General features: G+C 45.0%; 1 protein-coding gene across 3 annotated transcripts in view; it reads right to left on the reverse strand.

Moving 5' to 3' along the window:
- AFAP1L2 (actin filament associated protein 1 like 2) overlaps window positions 1-18,985 on the reverse strand; it is a 124,325-nt gene that overhangs the window by 43,813 nt on the left and 61,527 nt on the right. For all 3 annotated transcript variants that reach the window (XM_026650977.1, XM_026650976.2, XM_026650975.2), the window contains exons 2-3: window positions 5,037-5,165; window positions 4,468-4,545 (exon numbers count right to left, since the gene is read on the reverse strand). In XM_026650977.1, the coding sequence (XP_026506762.1) occupies window positions 4,468-4,545; window positions 5,037-5,165 (207 nt within the window). The remainder of the gene's footprint in view (window positions 1-4,467; window positions 4,546-5,036; window positions 5,166-18,985) is intronic.

An 18,985-nucleotide genomic window follows, 5' to 3' on the forward strand; every position in this document is an offset into this window, starting at 1 on the left:
GGTAAGGAGTTCCATAAGTTGACTGTGCACTGTGTGAAGAACTTCCTTTTATTTCTTTTAAACCTGCTGCCCATTAATTTCATTTGGTGGCCCCTAGTTCTTATATTACGGGAACAAGTAAATAACTTTTCCTTATTCACTTTCTCCACATCACTCATGATTTTATATACTTTTATCATATCCCCCCTTAGTCTCTTCTTTTCCAAGCTGAAAAGTCCTAGCCTCTTTAATCTCTCCTCATATGGGACCCGTTCCAAACCCCTAATCATTTTCGTTGCCCTTCTCTGAACCTTTTCTAATGCCAGTATCTCTTTTTTGAGATGAAGAGACCACATCTGTATGCAGTATTCAAGATGTGGGCGTACCATGGATTTATATAAGGGCAATAAGATATTCTCCGTCTTATTCTCTAACCCCTTTTTAATGCTTCCGAACACCCTGTTTGCTTTTTTGATGGGACATCAAGGGTGATACTTCCTAGAGAGGCGCACCCGAAGGGTAGCGCCATGAAACTGTTCTGAGAGAGATGAGGAGACTCAGATTTAGTGGGCATATCTAGAGAGCAAAGAAAAATCCATGGCACAGAGTCTCAGAGCCTGGGTCAAGGGTTTGCGGGGCTAAAAGTAGCAGCAGCAGCTTGGGCTCCAAGACACCCCCCCCCACCCCCTCGCTGGGTTTCAGAGCCCAAGCTCCCGCTGGAGCCTGAATGTCTACACTGATTTTTCGCTCCCTGAGCCCAAGGCAATTGACCCAGGCTCTGTGGCTCATCACCACAGACTGTAATTTGCAGTGTCGACATACCTGCTGGTGACCAGCGCATTCACAGCTACCCAGCCTCTCTCAAGAAGCGCACTGTGTAGGTGCAGCTTTAGCAAAAAAGCACCTTGCCAATCTGTAACTACTGCACAGAACACAGCCTCCCTCCAAACACTGCAGACAATTAGAGGGACAAGTGACATTTTGTGCAGTGCTCACTCATTCAAAATTCTGCATTCCTTGTGGGATGCCAGCATCTGCTTAAGCATAGCGAGTGTTTGGCTTCACCTCCTGCCTAGGAATCATCCTAATGAGCATCACCATGCCAGGAATACATCGTTTGTTTTCCTTATTCATTTCCTCCCTCCCACCCCGCACCTCTCCCCAAATCTACTCAGCAAATCAAGAGCAGGATGGAGACGTTTTTCCAGATCCTCAACTGATGTACATCAGCACAGCTCCACAGACCTGAGGAGCTGGCCATGGGATGCAGCACAGTTTGGGTCTGGGGATCTCAGGGTTTTATATATAGCCTATTGCTGTAGTACTTGGGCACTTTCAGGGTAAATCAGATGTGTATGGTGAGATCCCTGCTGGACTTTAAAGAGTTTCCTGCTCTTCTCTCCTCCCTTTATAAGGAGGGATCTGCTTGAGGAATAATTCTTTTTCTAAACCAGCCATAAGCATCAACTCAAGAGTCTAAGGCCTTGTCTACACTACAGGGGGAGATCGATCTAAGTTACGCGACTTCAGCTACGTGAATAACATAGCTGAAGTCGACGTACTTAGATCTACTTACCATGGGGACCACACTACGCGATGTCAACGGGAGATGCTCTCCCATTGACTCCCCTTGCGTTTCTCGTTCAGGTGGAGTACAGGAGTTGACGGGAGAGCGATCTGCGGTCAATTTGGTGGGTCTTCACTAGGCCTGCTAAATCAACCGCCGATGCATCGTTCCCTCGATAAGTGTAGACAAGCCCTTACAAAACCAGTTTGTTTACACTCGCTTCCAGTAAAGACATTGCAGAATTGTCCCTAATAGAATAGGAGATATTTTCAGGTTCTCTCTTAAGGCATGAAGTTGCTTAATAACAGGGCACTTAGTACAGGTTTCACTGGATCTGAAATTCCCCTAGCCCTGGAATTTGGGCAGGTGACATTTAGAAAGACAAAAAACAGGCAAAAAGGAAATAGTGTAAACATGCACAGTTTTAACAGAAATAAAATGTCCTATTTCTTCATTCTTATACAACTGTGCTCTCCATTATCTGCAAACAAGGCAAATCATTCTCAGATCCCAAGACCAGATGGGACCATTGGGATCATCTAGTCTGACCTCCTGTATGACGCAGAGCAGGGAATTTCACCAAGCAAATTCCTGTATCCAGCCAAAAAACTGCTGTTATGTCTGCATTTGTACTGTATTTTCCCTGCTGGTATTACCAAAGAACAATCTTTATTTTTCAAGTAGATTGTATCCTCTTAGGTCATTTACCAGGGTGAATTCAATTACTATGCCATAAAAAGATACCTACGAAGGACTGTATTGCTCAGTTCGTTGTCTTATTAGTGCAATCAAAAGTAGATTCATCAATTAGAAAAATTGTTGGCCATCCCTCACCTGTTTTTAAAGGCTTTTTTTCCCCCATTTTCTCTGAGCTGATGTGATTGTCTCTAGAAAACATCTTCTCTTGCATTGCTCCTAAAGGGAATGCTTTCAGTGCAATCTAACTGTGAATGGGCCCAGGCCCCAATCTGCTAGCATGCACCCAGCACCTATCATGCAAAGTTCCATTGATTTCAATGGGACTTCGCATGGGTTTAGGAGTCCACATTAGCACAATCAGGGCTTGAATGAATGAAACTGACTGGATAGGCAGATTCCAGCACCTGCACCCATTCATTGAACAGATGCAGGGTTTCCCGTCCAGTCAGTCACAGAACTGGGGTCTTTTACACATCCATAACTAGGAGTTAGACCACACTCACATAGAACCTAAGCCACGGACTTCAGTTTTTCCAAATACAACTTAGAAGTTTAACTTGGTCTGGGGAAATGGTTGAAAGAGCCAGGGCCATATCCTTTAGGGAATGATTGCAAGTGGGGGCTCACAGCCCATGACAGGGAAAAGGCTGAAATCAAAACAACGACAGCAGGCTTTAACGGCCTGACGCGGCTCCATGGCTCACTGCATTGCCTGGCCAAGCCCTATTTTGTACACGTCATTGGACCCTGGACTAGATGACCTCCTGAGGTCCCTTCCAACCCTGATATTCTATGAACTGGATAGAGAATCCATGTCAATAAATCTTTCCACTGCCGCTGATTTCCATGCTCAAGTCATGGTAGATACAAGCAGGCCTTCTGTGGCTATGGTTTAATATGATAATTATGCAACTAGTGGCACTGACCAAGATTGTGACCCATTGTGATGGGGCTGTACCTACATACAGTAAAAAGAGAATGTCTCATTTCCAGAAGCATTTGACATTACTTCACAATTTGGCTGCATGACGCAGATTTAAACACAATAAAAATCGTGGCACTAACATGACCTTCGCAGGCCACCATATTGTTCACTTTGCTTGTGTGTTGTCCCCCTTCCCTTACCCTCATTCTGTCTTGTCTATTTAGACTGTAAGCAATTTGGAGCAGGGACTGTCTCTTATGTTTGTATGGGGCTCCATTCTCAGCTGTAATAAATATGAATAATAATAATGACAGGAAGTGGCTAAAAGGCTGATCTGTATTTGTAAGCATGAAGCTTTGAAGATAAGTGGCCCTTTTGAGTTTCCATCAGGGCCGGGTCCATGCACCAGCTTGCCAAGCAGGTGCTTGGGGCGGCCACTCTGGAGAGGGGTGGCACGTCCAGCTATTCGGCGGCAATTCGGCGGACAGTCCCTCACTCCCGCTTAGAGCGAAGGACCTCCCGCCGAATTGCCGCCGAAGATCCGGTTCTGTTTTTTTTTTTTTGGCCACTTGGGGCGGCAAAAACCCTGGAGCCGGCCCTGGTTTCCATAAATGTTGTAAAAGGGAGAAATTTGCACAAAATAATTCTGAATTTTTGGAGAATTCCTTCCCATGTTGTGAATGCAAAACCAGGTGGATCTAGTCAGAAAAACTGTTGGAAGACAATCACGAGCATTTCACCCAGGGTTATTGTTCTCAATTTATACAGTTTGCAAGGATACAGTGCTAGGATCTTCCTGGGAACGTGCGGGGAGGGGTGCTACATAAATACAAGATATTATGTATATTCTGTGCATAAATAATTCATCTTGAGCCAGTTTAGACTATTTGAAACCACCAGTGGTATGGTGCAAAGCAGCATGCTGAACATAGTAATCAAACAAAAGCTTTTAGACATGGATTGACTTGCTTTGGGTCTATACGAAACGGGATGACTTCTTTAAATATTTCAGTAGGGTTGCATGAAGCTGCATACTTAGCAGGAGACATTTTTATCCCAAAGTACTGCCCTCAAAAGTGCTACTTCCAGGAATAACCTCACTGTGTTAGCCAAAAGCATGGAATATGTAAAAATATGGTAGTCATTCCACCCCTTCCATTGGCTCAATTCTCCACCCACTGAAAGCCATGGGAATCATGTCGGATTTCAATGGGAGCAGGATCAAATCCTATGCCCCTTTATTCTCTCTCCATTGGGAAGTTAAATCCCAGGCAATCGGTAGCCGTAGATTCCATACCTCTACCTTCTTTCTCCTGTCCATCCTTTTGTTTAACCGAGGTCACTTTGTTCATGTAAATGTATTCCTCATCACCACCTGCAAACAAAGGGAAGGAGAGATGTCTTCGTGAGACAGTCCCATTCACGCTGCTAAGTTTTCACACAGAGAGAAGCAAAACGTGTGCACATGTGTGTGTATGTACCCTTAAGTCTCTACTAAATGCAAAAAACTACCAATTATACAATGTTTAATTTTTCAACTTAACACCGAAGAACCAGGAAATTCCATGAGTTAAAATTTCTGCTTCAATATGAACTCAGCCAAACGGCACGTCCTGTGTATCTTATGGTGTGGATTAAATAAACTAAGTTTTAACAAGGAAAACAGAAATGATCAGGAATCTTGGAAATTCTTTACTTTAAAAAATGTGTAACTCTGGTTATTTTTGTATATAGTTCTAGTAATTTATATACAATTTAAAAACCAAATCCCTCTCTCTTTCTCATATCCCCTCTCCCCAGTCCCAATTTATAAAAAAACCATGTAACTCATCTCTCCCACCGCCCACGTTCTGACTCCATACGTACTGCTTGTCTTTGTGTACACTCGCAGGAGGTCAGAAACGAAGCATTTTTTCACTACAGCTGTGCTGCTGAGGTTCTCTTCATCCAGTATCTTCAGAAAATCCTCAAGTTCCGTAAGCAGCTGTTCTAGAGCTAAAGGAGACACAGCAAACAATTGGGATAATTTCTTTACAGGGCCATCTGGTTACATTTAGAGAAGGGACATGCACTGAACCTCTAATTCCCAATCTCTTGAAATGTTTTTGATCAGGAGGGATTTTGGTTTGAATCTCTTGAGCTGAACCATTCTTAGGGTTTTGGTTCTGGATCACATCTCAAAGTGGAAGCGATTTGTTTTCGGATTCCAGTTCAGCTATAGCTGAAATCTCACACCAAGATTTTGTCCAGAGAGTTTAGACACTTTGTAAGAACAGCTGATCTTGTGAGAGTTTGGCCATTTGCTGCTGGAACTACCATGAAAGCAGCTGGCAAGGTTTTGGCACCGTTGAATATGACCCTGATTTTGCCTAGAGCCCTGAGCCCTAGTCTCTACCTGATCCAGACTGGGATCCAGCTCCAAATGCTGCCTTTTTGGGCCACTTCAAATTTGATTCCATTTATCTTTGCAGTGACTCAAAGACTCATGCACAAGAAATAAAGTATGCCCATGATATTCAGCATCTTCTGGGACTACGTTGCTTGGAAGAGCCTCCAGCAATTTGCCACTTGCATTGAATGGAGATGTAGAGGATCTGAAAGCAAGCGCAGGAGTGATCAGCATCTCAACAAGTGTTCAGGAGAAAGACGCCATGGACAGAACACCCCCTTTATAACCTAAAGAGCAAGTGGAGAACAGGTCAAGTAGATCATGCCCCCAGCACCACGACTAAGCAGAGCCAATCAGTTTATTTTAGTTATAAGAAAATCCTTCCTCTTTCAATTTAACTGTTCCCTGTCAAATAGCTTCTGGGAAAAGGCCCACACTCTATTAGCTGGCATTCAGTTACTCACTTCTGATTTCTCCTACTGTTGCCAGGGGTAAGTTAGGAACAGGGGCAGGAGACCATTCCAGCGCAGAAAGAACAGAGTGTTTTGTGAAGAAAGGAAATGCAGAATAAGAATGACAATGGGTGGGAAGGGCAAGGAGTCATCCAAGTTTGGGGGGAGGGATAGCTCAGTGGTTTGAGCATTAGCCTTCTAAACCCAGGGTTGTAAATTCAATCCTTGAGGGGACCACTTAGGGTTCTGGGGCAAAATCAGTACTTGGTCCTGCTAGTGAAGGCAGGGGGCTGGACTCAATGACCTTTCAGGGTCCCTTCCAGCTCTATGAGCTAGGTATATCTCCATATATTCTTCTCTTAGGACTCTCCTCTTGTACATTAACTCAGTCACTTCCTGAGCCTAGTTTTCAGTCTTAGTCCCTAATCACAAGGCAATTTTTTCCCTACTAAAGCTATGTCTACTCTACCACTTATGTCGACAAAACTTATGTCACTCAGGGGTATGAATATTTCACCTCGAGCGACATAAATTACACCAGCATAAGCGCTAGTGTGCACAGAGCTCTATGTTGGTGGGAGAGCGTCTTCCACCGACATAGCTTCTGCCGCTCACGGGGGTGGTTTTTTATGCTGACAGGAGAGCTCTCCCCCGTTGGCATAGAGCGTATTCACCCCACACGCTGCAGCACTGTAAGTGTAGACATGCCCTAAGCGGGAGCAAGAGGGGAGGGATAGCTCAGTGGTTTGAGCATTGGTCTGCTAAACCCAGGGTTGTGAGTTCAATCCTTGAGGGGACCACTTAGGGATCTAGGGCAAAATCAATACTTGGTCCTGCTAATGAAGGCAGGGGGCTGGACTCAATGACCTTTCAGGGTCCTTTCCAGTTCTATGACATAGGTATATGTCCATATATATTATATTATTATTAAGCCAGTATACTGGGTGGTAGCAAGTGTTCACTACTCTAATGCCTTATGATTTTATTTGGCTAACTTTGTGGATCCAACAATTTACCATCACTCCTGGGCTTGACTGTAAACACCAGTCCACTGCCTCCAGATCAATTTATATAACCTAACTTAACTGCTCATGAGCCTTTGTTCTATTGCCTGGGAGCCCTTTATATTTTATTGTGACTTCTCTACATTAGGTTACTTCTATTTTGGTCTGGCTGAGCCCCAATGGGCAACTTCAAATGTCTGCCTTGTGCTGCATCGGCTTGGCTTGGCTCGTCACCTGGCACAACCCATTGCAACACAAATCAGGTACCAGTAAGACCAAGAAGTCCCAGTGCTTTTCACAAGCAAGTGGAAATGGGGAATTACTTGTAAATACTGGGATTTTACCAGTAACTGTGATTAAAACGGAGGAGTGATTATTTGGTATTAATCACATCTCTCAGGCATTCTCTAACCTGGGGAATTTGCTCTGAGTCCAGCAAACCGATGAAACACCACTGTGTAAATAACAATTTTCCTGTCTACAGTGGAATTTGCACTGGCGCAATGACTTGGGTGGCTGGCCATCGACTGCTGGACTTGGCGCAAAATCCCACTGGAGACCAGGCCAAAATATACTGTCCTATTAGCTTATTCTACCGGACGTGACACTTTACATATAAGTAACAATAACAGTAAGAGTACAACCCAAACAACATCACAGCTTATCTCGGAGCTACTGACGTGGAACAGCTTCCCCAACAGCTGTCCACATGGAAGTCAAGATAGAGTTTGTGTTTCTCCTTAAGGTTAATGATTCCTCCCCCCATCCCCCATTACTATAGAGAATGACCTCATTCTTCTCCCAGGCATCCAGAACTACCATAGCACACAGGGTCAAATCTCTTACGAGTAACACAGCTCATGCAATAGGTTACATTTTCCAGTAGGGGAGTCGGAATGCCAAAACTGGCTTCAGGCTTCCCGTGACTCAAACAGCTCATTTAGGGCCTGATCCAACAGCCACAGAGGTCAGTGGAAAGATGCCGATTGACTTCCATGGACCTGGATCAGGGCCTTCAAGGAAAAACGCTCAGCTCTCCTTCAAACAACAGCAATGTATGCGTGGCCTGTTCCTATGCAAATCTCTCTCTGATCTCAGTGGGACGCTCCATATCCAAACCTGATACCTGTACAAATAAATTGCCACTGCAATGAATGGGACTATTCATTTCAGAGGGAAGAAGGAAGAGAGGGAGGAACATGCTAATTTTAATAAGAAAGCAACGCGCACAAGCGGGAAAGTGAAGATGAAGTCTCAAGGATGAATATGAAGGAAGCCAAAGGGATACTCAGTGCAAATGAGGAAGAAGAAGAAAAGACCACAGCAGGTGGGTAAGAATTAGCAATGGTCCAGAAGTGTCTCTACATTAAGCCAAGGTAGGATTTTGAAATCAATGGAGCTACAGTGATTTCAACAAGCTGAGGATCTGTCCCACTGTGTGTACGGTATATTGAACCTAGTGATGGGCAAACCAGTTTGGAAATTATCTAGAGCAGCCTCATCTAAATGTCCTCACTGGCTCCCCTCTGCCCTGAATGTGTATCTTGGATATTTATACTGCCTCATCACTGTAGTACCCGAGCATCTCAAAATCTAATGTATTTATCCTCACCACACCCCTGGGAGGCAGGCCAGTGCTATTATCCCCATTTTACAGATGGGGAGCTGAGGCCCAGATGAGCTAAGTGGCTTGCCCAAGGTCACACGGGAAGTCTGTGCTGGAGTAGGGAATTGATCCCAGGTCTCTCCAGTCCTTGGTTGGTGTCTTAACCATGGACTCTCTTTTCTTCCTGTGTTTTTGCCTTCTCACCCTAGTGGTCTAGAAGCGATCACATGGTAAGGTACCACTGCTGTAGCGAGGTCTGCCTTGCTGGTCCTGTCCCTGTGGGACTTCTGACAACACTTAGCACTCCACTTGATTTGAGTTGCAGCCCCATGGCGCTCTTCAGCCAACATCTCCAGGGCCTTTGTTCAGCACATTAGAAAGCCAGGGTTCCGCAGCAGCAGCAGGGGAAGGGGACTGGACTAGTAGAATCAGGGTGGGATTTTTTGAAAGCACAGAAAGGGAGTTAGGAACACGAGTTCTTATGAAAGTCAATGAGATTTGTGCATCTTACCTCGTGAGGAGCTTTACTTTTACCCTACTCTAGCACCTGCCTTTTAAGAATCGCAGCCCCTATCTATGTGATGTTTTCATACAACACTTATCAGCCTGGTAACTAAAATCATACCTACCCTGAGAGAGCTAAAGATTGTCTAAGTGAGTGTTAAGCCTGTCGAAAGTGAGGCTCAGATTAAGGGACTTGCCCATGGTCATCCAGGAATTCTGTCATAGAGTCAAGAAATGAACCTCAGTCCCCTAAATCCCTGCCCAGTGCCTTAACCACCAGACCATCTGTCCCCTGTAACACGTGGTTACTAGGCAATGATCATTCAAAGGGCCCCTAGAAATTTAAAATAATGTTTAAAAGGCATTTAGGAATCTCAGATCCATGAGGACAGCAGGTAACTGGGGAAAAGAACTATACGGCTCTGCCAAACCCCATACAGCATCTAGTCTGGAGTTTGTGGCAGCAGACCCGTAACAATTTGGTCTTAAGCCCATTTGCTCTAGTTTGGATCTAGATGGGCACCAAAGCGAAGGGCAAGGAAAGTGAGTGCAAGAGGATGGGCTAGATTGGCAGCCCTGAGAGATTTGTCAGGGTAGGTTTACAATCAGTCTCTGGGATACTTTTGAGGTTCTCCCATCCTATATTTCACTCTAAAAGCATGAGTCGATGATAAAAAGAACAAGGAGGCCTTGTACCTCTAAGGTGCCACAAGGACTCCTTGTTCTTTTTGCTGATACAGACTAACACGGCTACCACTCTGAAACCGGAGTTGACGATGTGTTCTATCCAGTTTTACTACTGCTACTTCTACTATCGCTTCCTAGAAGCAGCCTAGTCCAGTAATTCCACCCAATTCCAGCAAAGCAGCCTCGTTGCTGGAGTGACACATGGAGAGTCGGGAACTTGAATGTTGCAATAACGAAGCTGCTTTCCGCACAAAGGCTACATGCTCTGCTCACGACATTTGGATGTCGATGCATCTGACCCCATCTTGGCACGAGTCTAGGGCTATGCGTCATAGATGAAAAGAAGTCTCTTGCCTCAAAGTATTGGCTATCCAGTTTATGGGAAACCAGAGCCAAAAAATTAGCAGTTCACATCAGATCTAGAGGCAACACACTCTTTGTCAAATAACCACAAGTTATGCCCAATATTAATGTTGTTAAAAGGTAAATGACCATTAAACAGGGCTACAAAAATATTCCTTCCCACAGCCTCCGATCTTTGCCATTCTGCTCTGATGATGATACACATCTATGTCTAATTTGAAGAGTCCAGTTCACACTCTGGCATTATAAGGAAACAAGAAGGCAGGCTGAGGATTAACCTTCACACAAGGGTTTTAGAAATCCCCGTTGAATGGGATCGAACTAGCTCATTTAATCTAAACGAAATGAATTATTACCAGTTATTTGTGTCAAGGTACAGATCCCAACCAAGATCAGAGCCCCATTGTGCTAGGCACTGTACAAACATGTGGTAACGGACAACCCCTGCCCTGAAGAGCTTACACTGTAAGTAGATGAGACAGACACAAGGTAGAAAAAAGGAAGCATTCCTTTCCCGCTTATTTACAGATGGGAAACCAAGGCGCAGAGAGATTAAGTGACTTGCCCAAGGATTCTGTGGCAGAACCAGGAACTGAGCCTGGCCCTTCTGCATCCCACGGTAGTGCCTTCACCCCAAGACCATCTTTGCTCAAACCTTTAAGAGATTCACTGGAAGAATTTCTAAGCAATTGGGAGCGTTGACTCCTGTTGAAAGCAGAGCGCTACTACTGATAGAGCAGAGTACTTCTTGCTCTTATGTCTGTCCCAGGCTGGGTTAAGACTGGGGGGAGGAGAGGGGAAAAAGAAATCAAGCACCTCTCTCACACCGTATGTATCCTGGAGGGAGCTAGAAGTACTATTAGGCCTGGTCTACACTAACCCCCCCACTTCGGACTAAGGTACGCAAATTCAGCTACGTTATTAACGTAGCTGAATTCGAAGTACCTTAGTCCGAACTTACCACGGTCCAGACGCGGCAGGAAGGCTCCCCCGTCGATGCTGCGTACTCCGCTCGCCGAGCTGGAGTACCAGCGTCGACAGCGAGCACTTCCGGGATCGATTCGGGATCAATTTATCGCGTCTTAACCAGACGCGATAAATCGAACTCAGAACATCGATTGCTTACATCCGGACCCGGATGTAAGTGTAGACGTACCCTTAGTTCTGTATCACCATCTGGTGAGTATAGTGTACTGTTCCAAACCCCTTGCAATGTCCAAAGCTATAGTGAAACTGACCATGCTCCCTTGATTCTTAGACTTGCAGTGGGCAGAAGCAGTGGAGGTGTTTCCGAATAGCTCAGTCAGAGGGAACTGTGCTACCCTGGATTCCCTTGAAAGCGTCTACTCAACACAATGCAGAGCGGAGGCTTTTCCGTAGCAGCCTTTCATTCTCTGGTTTCCCCTCCTAAACATTCTAAGCTCTCCCATGAGGCTGCTTTGGCAGAAGGCAGTTGCCCTCTCACTTTGGTTTTCTTTCTTTGCTGCAGAAAAAAAAAAAAAAAAATCAATAGACCATCTGAGGATTGCGTGCTGGGTAAAAGCCGATTTAGAGAGAGCATTCAAATCCCTGAATAGTGAGTGTTAGCAGCATACCGTGGGGATCTACCCTGTTCTTACTAGGCTAATTGGGACATTTATAAGGGCTGACTGTTGCTGGGAAGGCAAAAGTATTCTGTGGTGACAGCAGAAGAAAGCTATTCTCTCTAGTTTTGGGAAGAGCCAGATGCGTTGCCAGTGACAGCTGCAACAGCTGGATGACCCTTAGAAGAGACGGTCTTCCAAAATAACAAAGCACTTACTTCTTCAAATAAAGCAGCCATCTCTCCACCTTACCCACTTGAGATTCCTATGAAGGATGAGCTTTGAAAATGGTAAAATAGCCACAGCATAAAGGCAGGATTCCTGCATTGACTTCAACAGGAACAAGACCGGAGAGTACACACTTTGAAAGCAAGCTGCATTTGCATGCCGATTGGTACATAGCAAATGTATCAGTTCTATACAGTACATGAAACATGGTACTGCTGTAGAATGATGCTCACATACATTGGATAGGTGCCACGTCATGAGGAGGAAGATATGCTGAACCTTTAAACACATGTTGTACCCCGCAATGTAAATTGGTTTTGATGTTATCAATTCAAGGCCACTGGAAGGTGTAAATTTAGGCTACAATTTTCAAACATGGGTGTGTCAACTAAGGAATTAGACTTGGCACTTCGTTTGAATGAAAACAATTTTTAAAATTAAAAACGGGAGAGGGTTCCCTCAAACATTTTTCACGAAAAACTATTGACTTTTGCGAAATTCTTCATTCTTCATGAATATTTTCATAATGTTTTCAATAAAAAAAATCAAAAGGCTTATAGACATTTTTTATTTATTAAAAAACCAAACTTCCAGCAAACAAAAAGCCAATACCATTTTGATGTTTAAGATACAAATTTATATTTTTAAAAAAACCTCACAAAGAAAAATGGGGCATTTTTGCGCTTTGCAAAATGGAAACAACTTTGAAATTTCAAAAAGTTTGTAAACTTCCCCCCCATTTTCAACCAGCTGTAGAAAGCTGCTCAGAGCACATTTTGGCACTAGAACAAATTGTCCTGGTTTTCCAAAATGCTGAGCTCTGTCAGAAAAAAAAAAAAGAGACCACTTCAACTGAGGTGCCTAAATAAGGTTTTAATTGCCTGGTTTTCCACATCCAAGTCGGAAACGTTTGGCTTGATCTTGCTGCAAAGGCTGAAATGGAGGAAGAGGGGCAGACAATGCGTCTTCTGGGTCGTAGGCTGAGAACGGAACAGTTGAGCCCAACCAGCTCTGCGTGGGCTGCTTTGGATGTTTGAACAAGAATCTTATTGACGAGCCGGCAGCTCTAACCCAGAAACTCTGAACTTTAACAAACCGGCAGCAGAAGATGCACAAAAGGCTTTTCAGTTTTCTGAACAAACAACAGACTTACTTTCCCTGCTCAATCGGAAGATGAGAAACAGCATCCGGGGGGAGTGGGGGGGGCAGACGGGGAGGAAGAGGGGGAGAGAAAGCATGAAAAGCACTCAGACAGCTGAAATAGGGGCTTTTCTCTGAGCGATCCCACGCCTTTGGGTCACTTACTGTAGCTTTCAAGACAAACACAGCAATGCCCTGCAGAGATATGGGTCTCTCACCCTTTCCATTACAACCCAGCCAGTGCATCACACCAGACTCAGCTGTGCCACGGGAGGTCTCACTCTGGCAAGCAAATTCTTTGCATGAGATTTGAATAAGACCAGCAGCATGTCCCCTTCATAACAGCATCTTTATAGAACGCCTGTCATCCCAAAAGATCCTCAAGAGCTTTATAAACAGTTTGTGGGCTGACTCCTATTTATTTTATTTTTTATTTTTATAATGGAGATATCCTATCTCCTAGAACTGGAAGGGACCTTGAAAGGTCATTGAGTCCAGCCCCCTGCCTTCACTAGCAGGACCAAGTACTGATTTTGGCCCAGATCCTTAAGTGGCTCCCTCAAGGATTGAGCTCACAACCCGGGGTTTAGCAGGCCAATGCTCAAACCACTGAGCTATCCCCCCCACCGCATGCTCTCACTACCGGGCGCAGCGCTTAATGCTGTGACAGGTTTCAGAGTAGCAGCCGTGTTAGTCTGTATCCGCAAAAAGAACAGGAGTACTTGTGGCACCTTAGAGACTAACAAATTTATTTGAGCATAAGCTTTCGTGGGCTACAGCCCACTTCTTCAGATGCATAGAATGGAACATATATTGAGGAGATATATATACACATATACAGAGAGCATGAAAAGGTGGGAGTTGTCTTACCAACTCTGAGAGGCCAATTAAGTAAGAGAAAAAAAAAACTTTTGAAGTGATAATCAAGATAGCCCAGTACAGTTTGATAAGAAGTGTGAGAATGCTTACAAGAGTTACTCCCCATCGCACCAATAAATATAACCATGTAACCGAGAGTCATGTAAGATGTCTCAGTGACCTGAAGCCAAGAGGACTGCTTATGATAATAAGCACTGCACCTGTAAGTGCACATATCTCAAGCTTTACACACTCCCAGCAATAGCAGACACTTCTGGGGTGGAGTCGGGACAGACAAATACCCACTGCACCATAATGGGGGTGGGGAAATTTTGGCCAAGGAAGCCAAGATGAACTGCTCCTGAATTGAACCCTACGATGGCTTGGCATGTAGACATCCCTTCCCCTACAGCTGTCACCTTGTCTCTTCCCCCTACCCTGACCTTTTCCTTTCCTCGGGTTGCTTTTTTTCTTCCTTTTGTTTTCTATTTTTCTCTCTCGTGTGATCTCTGGAATTTTTTTGGCTTTCCATGCCCATTCCCTACTCACCAGAAGGGCGACATGCTGCTGACTTTGTCGGGGAGTAAGAGAGACCAGCTGCCCTGTATGCTAACAGACAGCTGTTTGGTGTCTAATGTGGTTTCTAACCATGCCCAGAAAGGACATTGGATCATATAAAGCAGCTGTTTTCAAGACAGAATCATGCACAGGACCTGACAGAGACAGCACAGGGCTTTGTACCATGAATGAAGCACTGGAGAGAGTTGTCCCTTAACAACAAGCTTGGTCCGGTATTTTTCATACACCTATCCTTTGTTTCCTTTAGTTAACCTGGGGGAGATCCACTGATTGCTCCATGCAGATGGGCAACATATGGTCTCCTGGCTGAGCTCAGCCCTGTGAGAACAGAGACGTGGGGAACTAACTCCGTCACAACACAACTGGTTCGGATGGCGGGCTCCTACCTGGGCACGGGGCTGCTGTGCACATGGGCTGCTCCTGCAGATGTCCGAATGAAGGGCTGCTGCAGATCAGTGAACGAAGGTTGGCTGCTCTTAGAGGGCCACCTAACACTTTACCAGCGGCTCCTGGAGTGCATTTGTAGTGGTACCGCTGAGGCAGATTTAGGGTCATGGGACTTTCCCCATTCCCAGTGCACCTCTTATCCCAGCCCACCCCCCATTCTGTTCCTGCCCTCCTGTACCTCAGGCATAAGCCCTGCACCTCCACTACTGTCTGTGCCGGCAGGGAAAGCAGCACAGATTGGTGTCTATTTTAACATGTTGGTGCCCACAGACCCTGGCACATCAGCCACCTGGCTAGAAACACAGCTTCCCGGAGGACGTTGGGGGCTTTGGCTGTGGGACCCTCCTTGGTAGCTCAGTCTTCTCCTCTCTACAACAAGTTCACCAGCCACCATGATTGTGGGGACGCAAATTCCTAATGATTAGTGCTATCATAATTACTGCCAGTTACAGTACAGGAGCAAAAGTCTGCCATGTGTACCAGAACCATAGGCATAAAGGAGGTGAACCCTGCCCAAAGTAGCTGGAGCAGGATCTCTCTCTTGCAGACAAGATACAATTTAAAGGAATCTGTCAGACATGCATGGAGGAAGGACCCACACACCACCGAGTCTTAATACCAATTAGTATCCTTCCTATCTGTTTCTTCTAGTGTTTTCAATCTTTTACATGGCTCAAGACCATCCTTTCTTAAAATGAGCAACTGAAACATAACAGAAGGCGAAAGAAAAAATGTTGAAGCAACTTTGTTGCATTCAGAACAAAGGACTGAGAATGGGGATATGCGATTTTCCCCCTCCGCTTCCACTGAAGCACTGATTCCCTGTGTTACACTGATGGGCCATATTAACTTACTCTGTGCCTCTGCTTACCCATCTGTAAAATGGGTGTGATGACACGGTTATTTCACAGGGAAGGGATGTATGCCAAGTACTATGAGATGTTGGTTACCAGGTGCCATCGCAGGGCTTTTAGTGAATAAGTTTCATCACTTAATATTCTTGCTCAATCACTGTCAAAAGTGTTTCATATGATCCTCATCAATCCTCTCTAGAATGACAGCAGGGAGCATTCAGTTAGACTCTGAGCACTAGTCATTGTGCCAATACGCAAACCAGTTATTTCCTCTGGTATCCTATTATGCAACTGTGTACAGGGAGCAGGCAAACCCACTCCAAAACACAATCTACACACTCTGTTCACAGTCAAAACTCATCTCTCTCCTAATGACATAATATAAAACAACAGAAGCTTCAGCACATGCCTTCTCCGGCTTAGTAGTTCCCAGGACTTCTCCCTTCATACTTTTCAACCGTATCTGCCACTTGCATTTCTCTTATATCCATGGTGAAACTAACAAACTCCACCTCCCATAGCGAGTCAGAAGGACTGGCTCATTTAGCATCTCTCTGCAGGGTTCCAAGACCAGTTAATACTGTGAGGCCTCAGAAGATCCCAGTCCCCCACTTACAGCTGTAAACATAATAAAGGCTGGTCCTGCTCCCTTTAAGATCAATGAAAAAATTTCCATTCACTTCAATGAGAGCAGGATCTGGCACATAACGTGTGATCCCTTATATTTAATAGCAGGGCGACATCTTTATTCCTGTTGCACCTCAGGATGGTCACATCTGCAGTCTCACATAACACATTACATTGATTTCTAGGCAGAATTACAGCTGCCCAGGAGCACAGAACACAGCACATTGGTTATTGATTAGTGCAATAATCTGGCGCAGTTTAAAACGTGCGTCGTGCAGGGGAGAATAGCAATATTTTATAAGTGACATCATTTGCCACAGCGACAGTCCGTGCAATGTAACTCACATTCCATTACTGAAGTGGAGATTTCCCCTCAATCACTTCAAACCCCAGATTTTGTCTTGTCAGTTTTCCAAATCCTATGATTTGTACGTCAAACTCATCGCTTTCTTTTAAGACTTGACTCGTGATTTTGGACCATTATTTATCTATACTGCGATAGCACATGGGAGCCCCAGTCCTGGACCGCATTGTCCTAGGCGCTGCACAAACACAGAACAAAGATCTGACAGTCTAAGTAGGGTTCTTTCCTTTCCACCAGATTTCAGAGTATTTCAGTCAAACAACTCTCCCAGCTTCCACGTTGCTAGGGAAAATTAATCCCACCCACTTTACCATCTTTACATGTCACAGAATCCAGCCTTTCCACCATGCCATAGCTCCGGCATGGAATTGTTGTTGAGTTGGATAGAAAAATGGTGCAGCCAAGGCCATAGTCTTCAGCTGCTTAGTATCGCCCAACTATGCGCCAATATGACTATTTCTCAATTCCTTTTCATAGAGCGTAGATTCCAAGGCCAGTGGGGACCATTGTGATCATCTTCTAGTCTGACCTCCTGTAGAGCACAGGCCATAGAGCTTCCCCAAATTCATTCCTAGCAGATCTTTTAGACAAACATCCAGTCTTGATTTTAAAATAGTCAGCCCTGGAGAATTCACCACAAAACCTGGGTAAGTTGTTCCAATGGTTAATTATGCTCACCGTTAAAAATGTATGCGTTAGTTCCAGTCAATTTGTCTAGTTTCAACTTCCAGCCATTGGCTCATGTTATGACTTTCTCTGCAAAACTGAAGAGTCCATTATTAATCACTTCTGCCTTTTTTGCATTAGTATTGATAATTCTACAATTTTCATCTTGCAATGGACCAGCATCTTTGCTAGGATTCCTTTTGTTGTGAATATGCTTAAATACTCCTCATTATTGTCCTTAACTCTGAGGGACATAGACTTCTCCTTGAGTCCCTTTGCTTCCCTTACCAATTTTCTACAATTCTAGCTTTTGATTTATATTCATTACTATCAATTTCTTCTTTCTTCCATGTGTGTGTATTTTTTATAGCTGCCTTCAAGTCCCCTTTTTAACCAATATGGCCTTCTTCCTCAAGTGTGGCTTTTTGGGCAACTAGTAAAGTGATCTTAAACAATTCCCAATCACCATTCACATTTGTGAATTACTGTGACAATATTTTTGGCTAAATATTGTAGACTCCACTTGATTATTATTTTGATTATTAATAATAATAGAATTTGAATTGCCATTACTGGCCTTTGATTGAGCTACTGCGTTGGAGCAATTTATCCATCTGAAACACTCCATGTTCCAGCTTATTCGGCTAAAATTCAGAGGGGAAAAAATGCCATTTGTACCATGTAGTTTCATGCCCTATATTCTGCAGCACAACCTATTGTGGCCTAAATCAGGGGCGGCTCTATGTTTTTTGCCGCCCCAAGCACGGCAGTCAGGCGGCCTTCGGCGGCACGCCTGCAGGCAGTCCGCTGGTCATGCAGATTCGACGGCGTTTCTGAGGGTGATCTCCCGGTCCCGCGCCTTCGGTATACCCGTTGCCAAACTGCTGCTGAAGCTACGGGACCGGCGGACCTCCCGCAGGCATGCCGCCGAAGGCTGCCTGACTGCCACCCTCACAGCGACCGGCAGGCTGCCCCCCGCGGCTTGCCACCCCAGGCACACGCTTGGTGCCTGGAGCTGCCCCTGGTCTACATGATCCCCTGCATTACACAATGCTGAGGGGACAAGAGAAGCAGAGAGCCTCCAGAGAGCCACAAGGCAGATGTGTGCTAACATCTTCCTCTACTCTGCAATCATCTCCATCCCCACTTCCACTGGAACGGGGGAGACAGCCCCTCACAGCTGAGTGGGGGTGGAGTGAGCAGCCAGTATCCATGAAGAGCAGCACCAACGTCTGATAAAGAATGCCTCTTCCACTTGAATTGATTGCAAAGGAGGAAGAACACATGGGCTTGGACACCCAGCAATGGACGCATGGCACAGCACAGTTTTTGATTGTGCAGATGTGGAGGGGAGAGATATCCAGTGGCATACTTTCTAGGTAAGCAAGGCATGCATTGCATGCCCGCAGAGCCGGCTCCAGGGTTTTGGCCGCCCCAAGCAGCCAAAAAAAAAAAAAAAAAAAA

Source organism: Terrapene carolina, unplaced genomic scaffold (genome assembly GCF_002925995.2).
Source record: "Terrapene carolina triunguis isolate 2854851 unplaced genomic scaffold, T_m_triunguis-2.0 Scaffold95, whole genome shotgun sequence".
Classification (NCBI taxonomy): domain Eukaryota; kingdom Metazoa; phylum Chordata; order Testudines; family Emydidae; genus Terrapene; species Terrapene triunguis.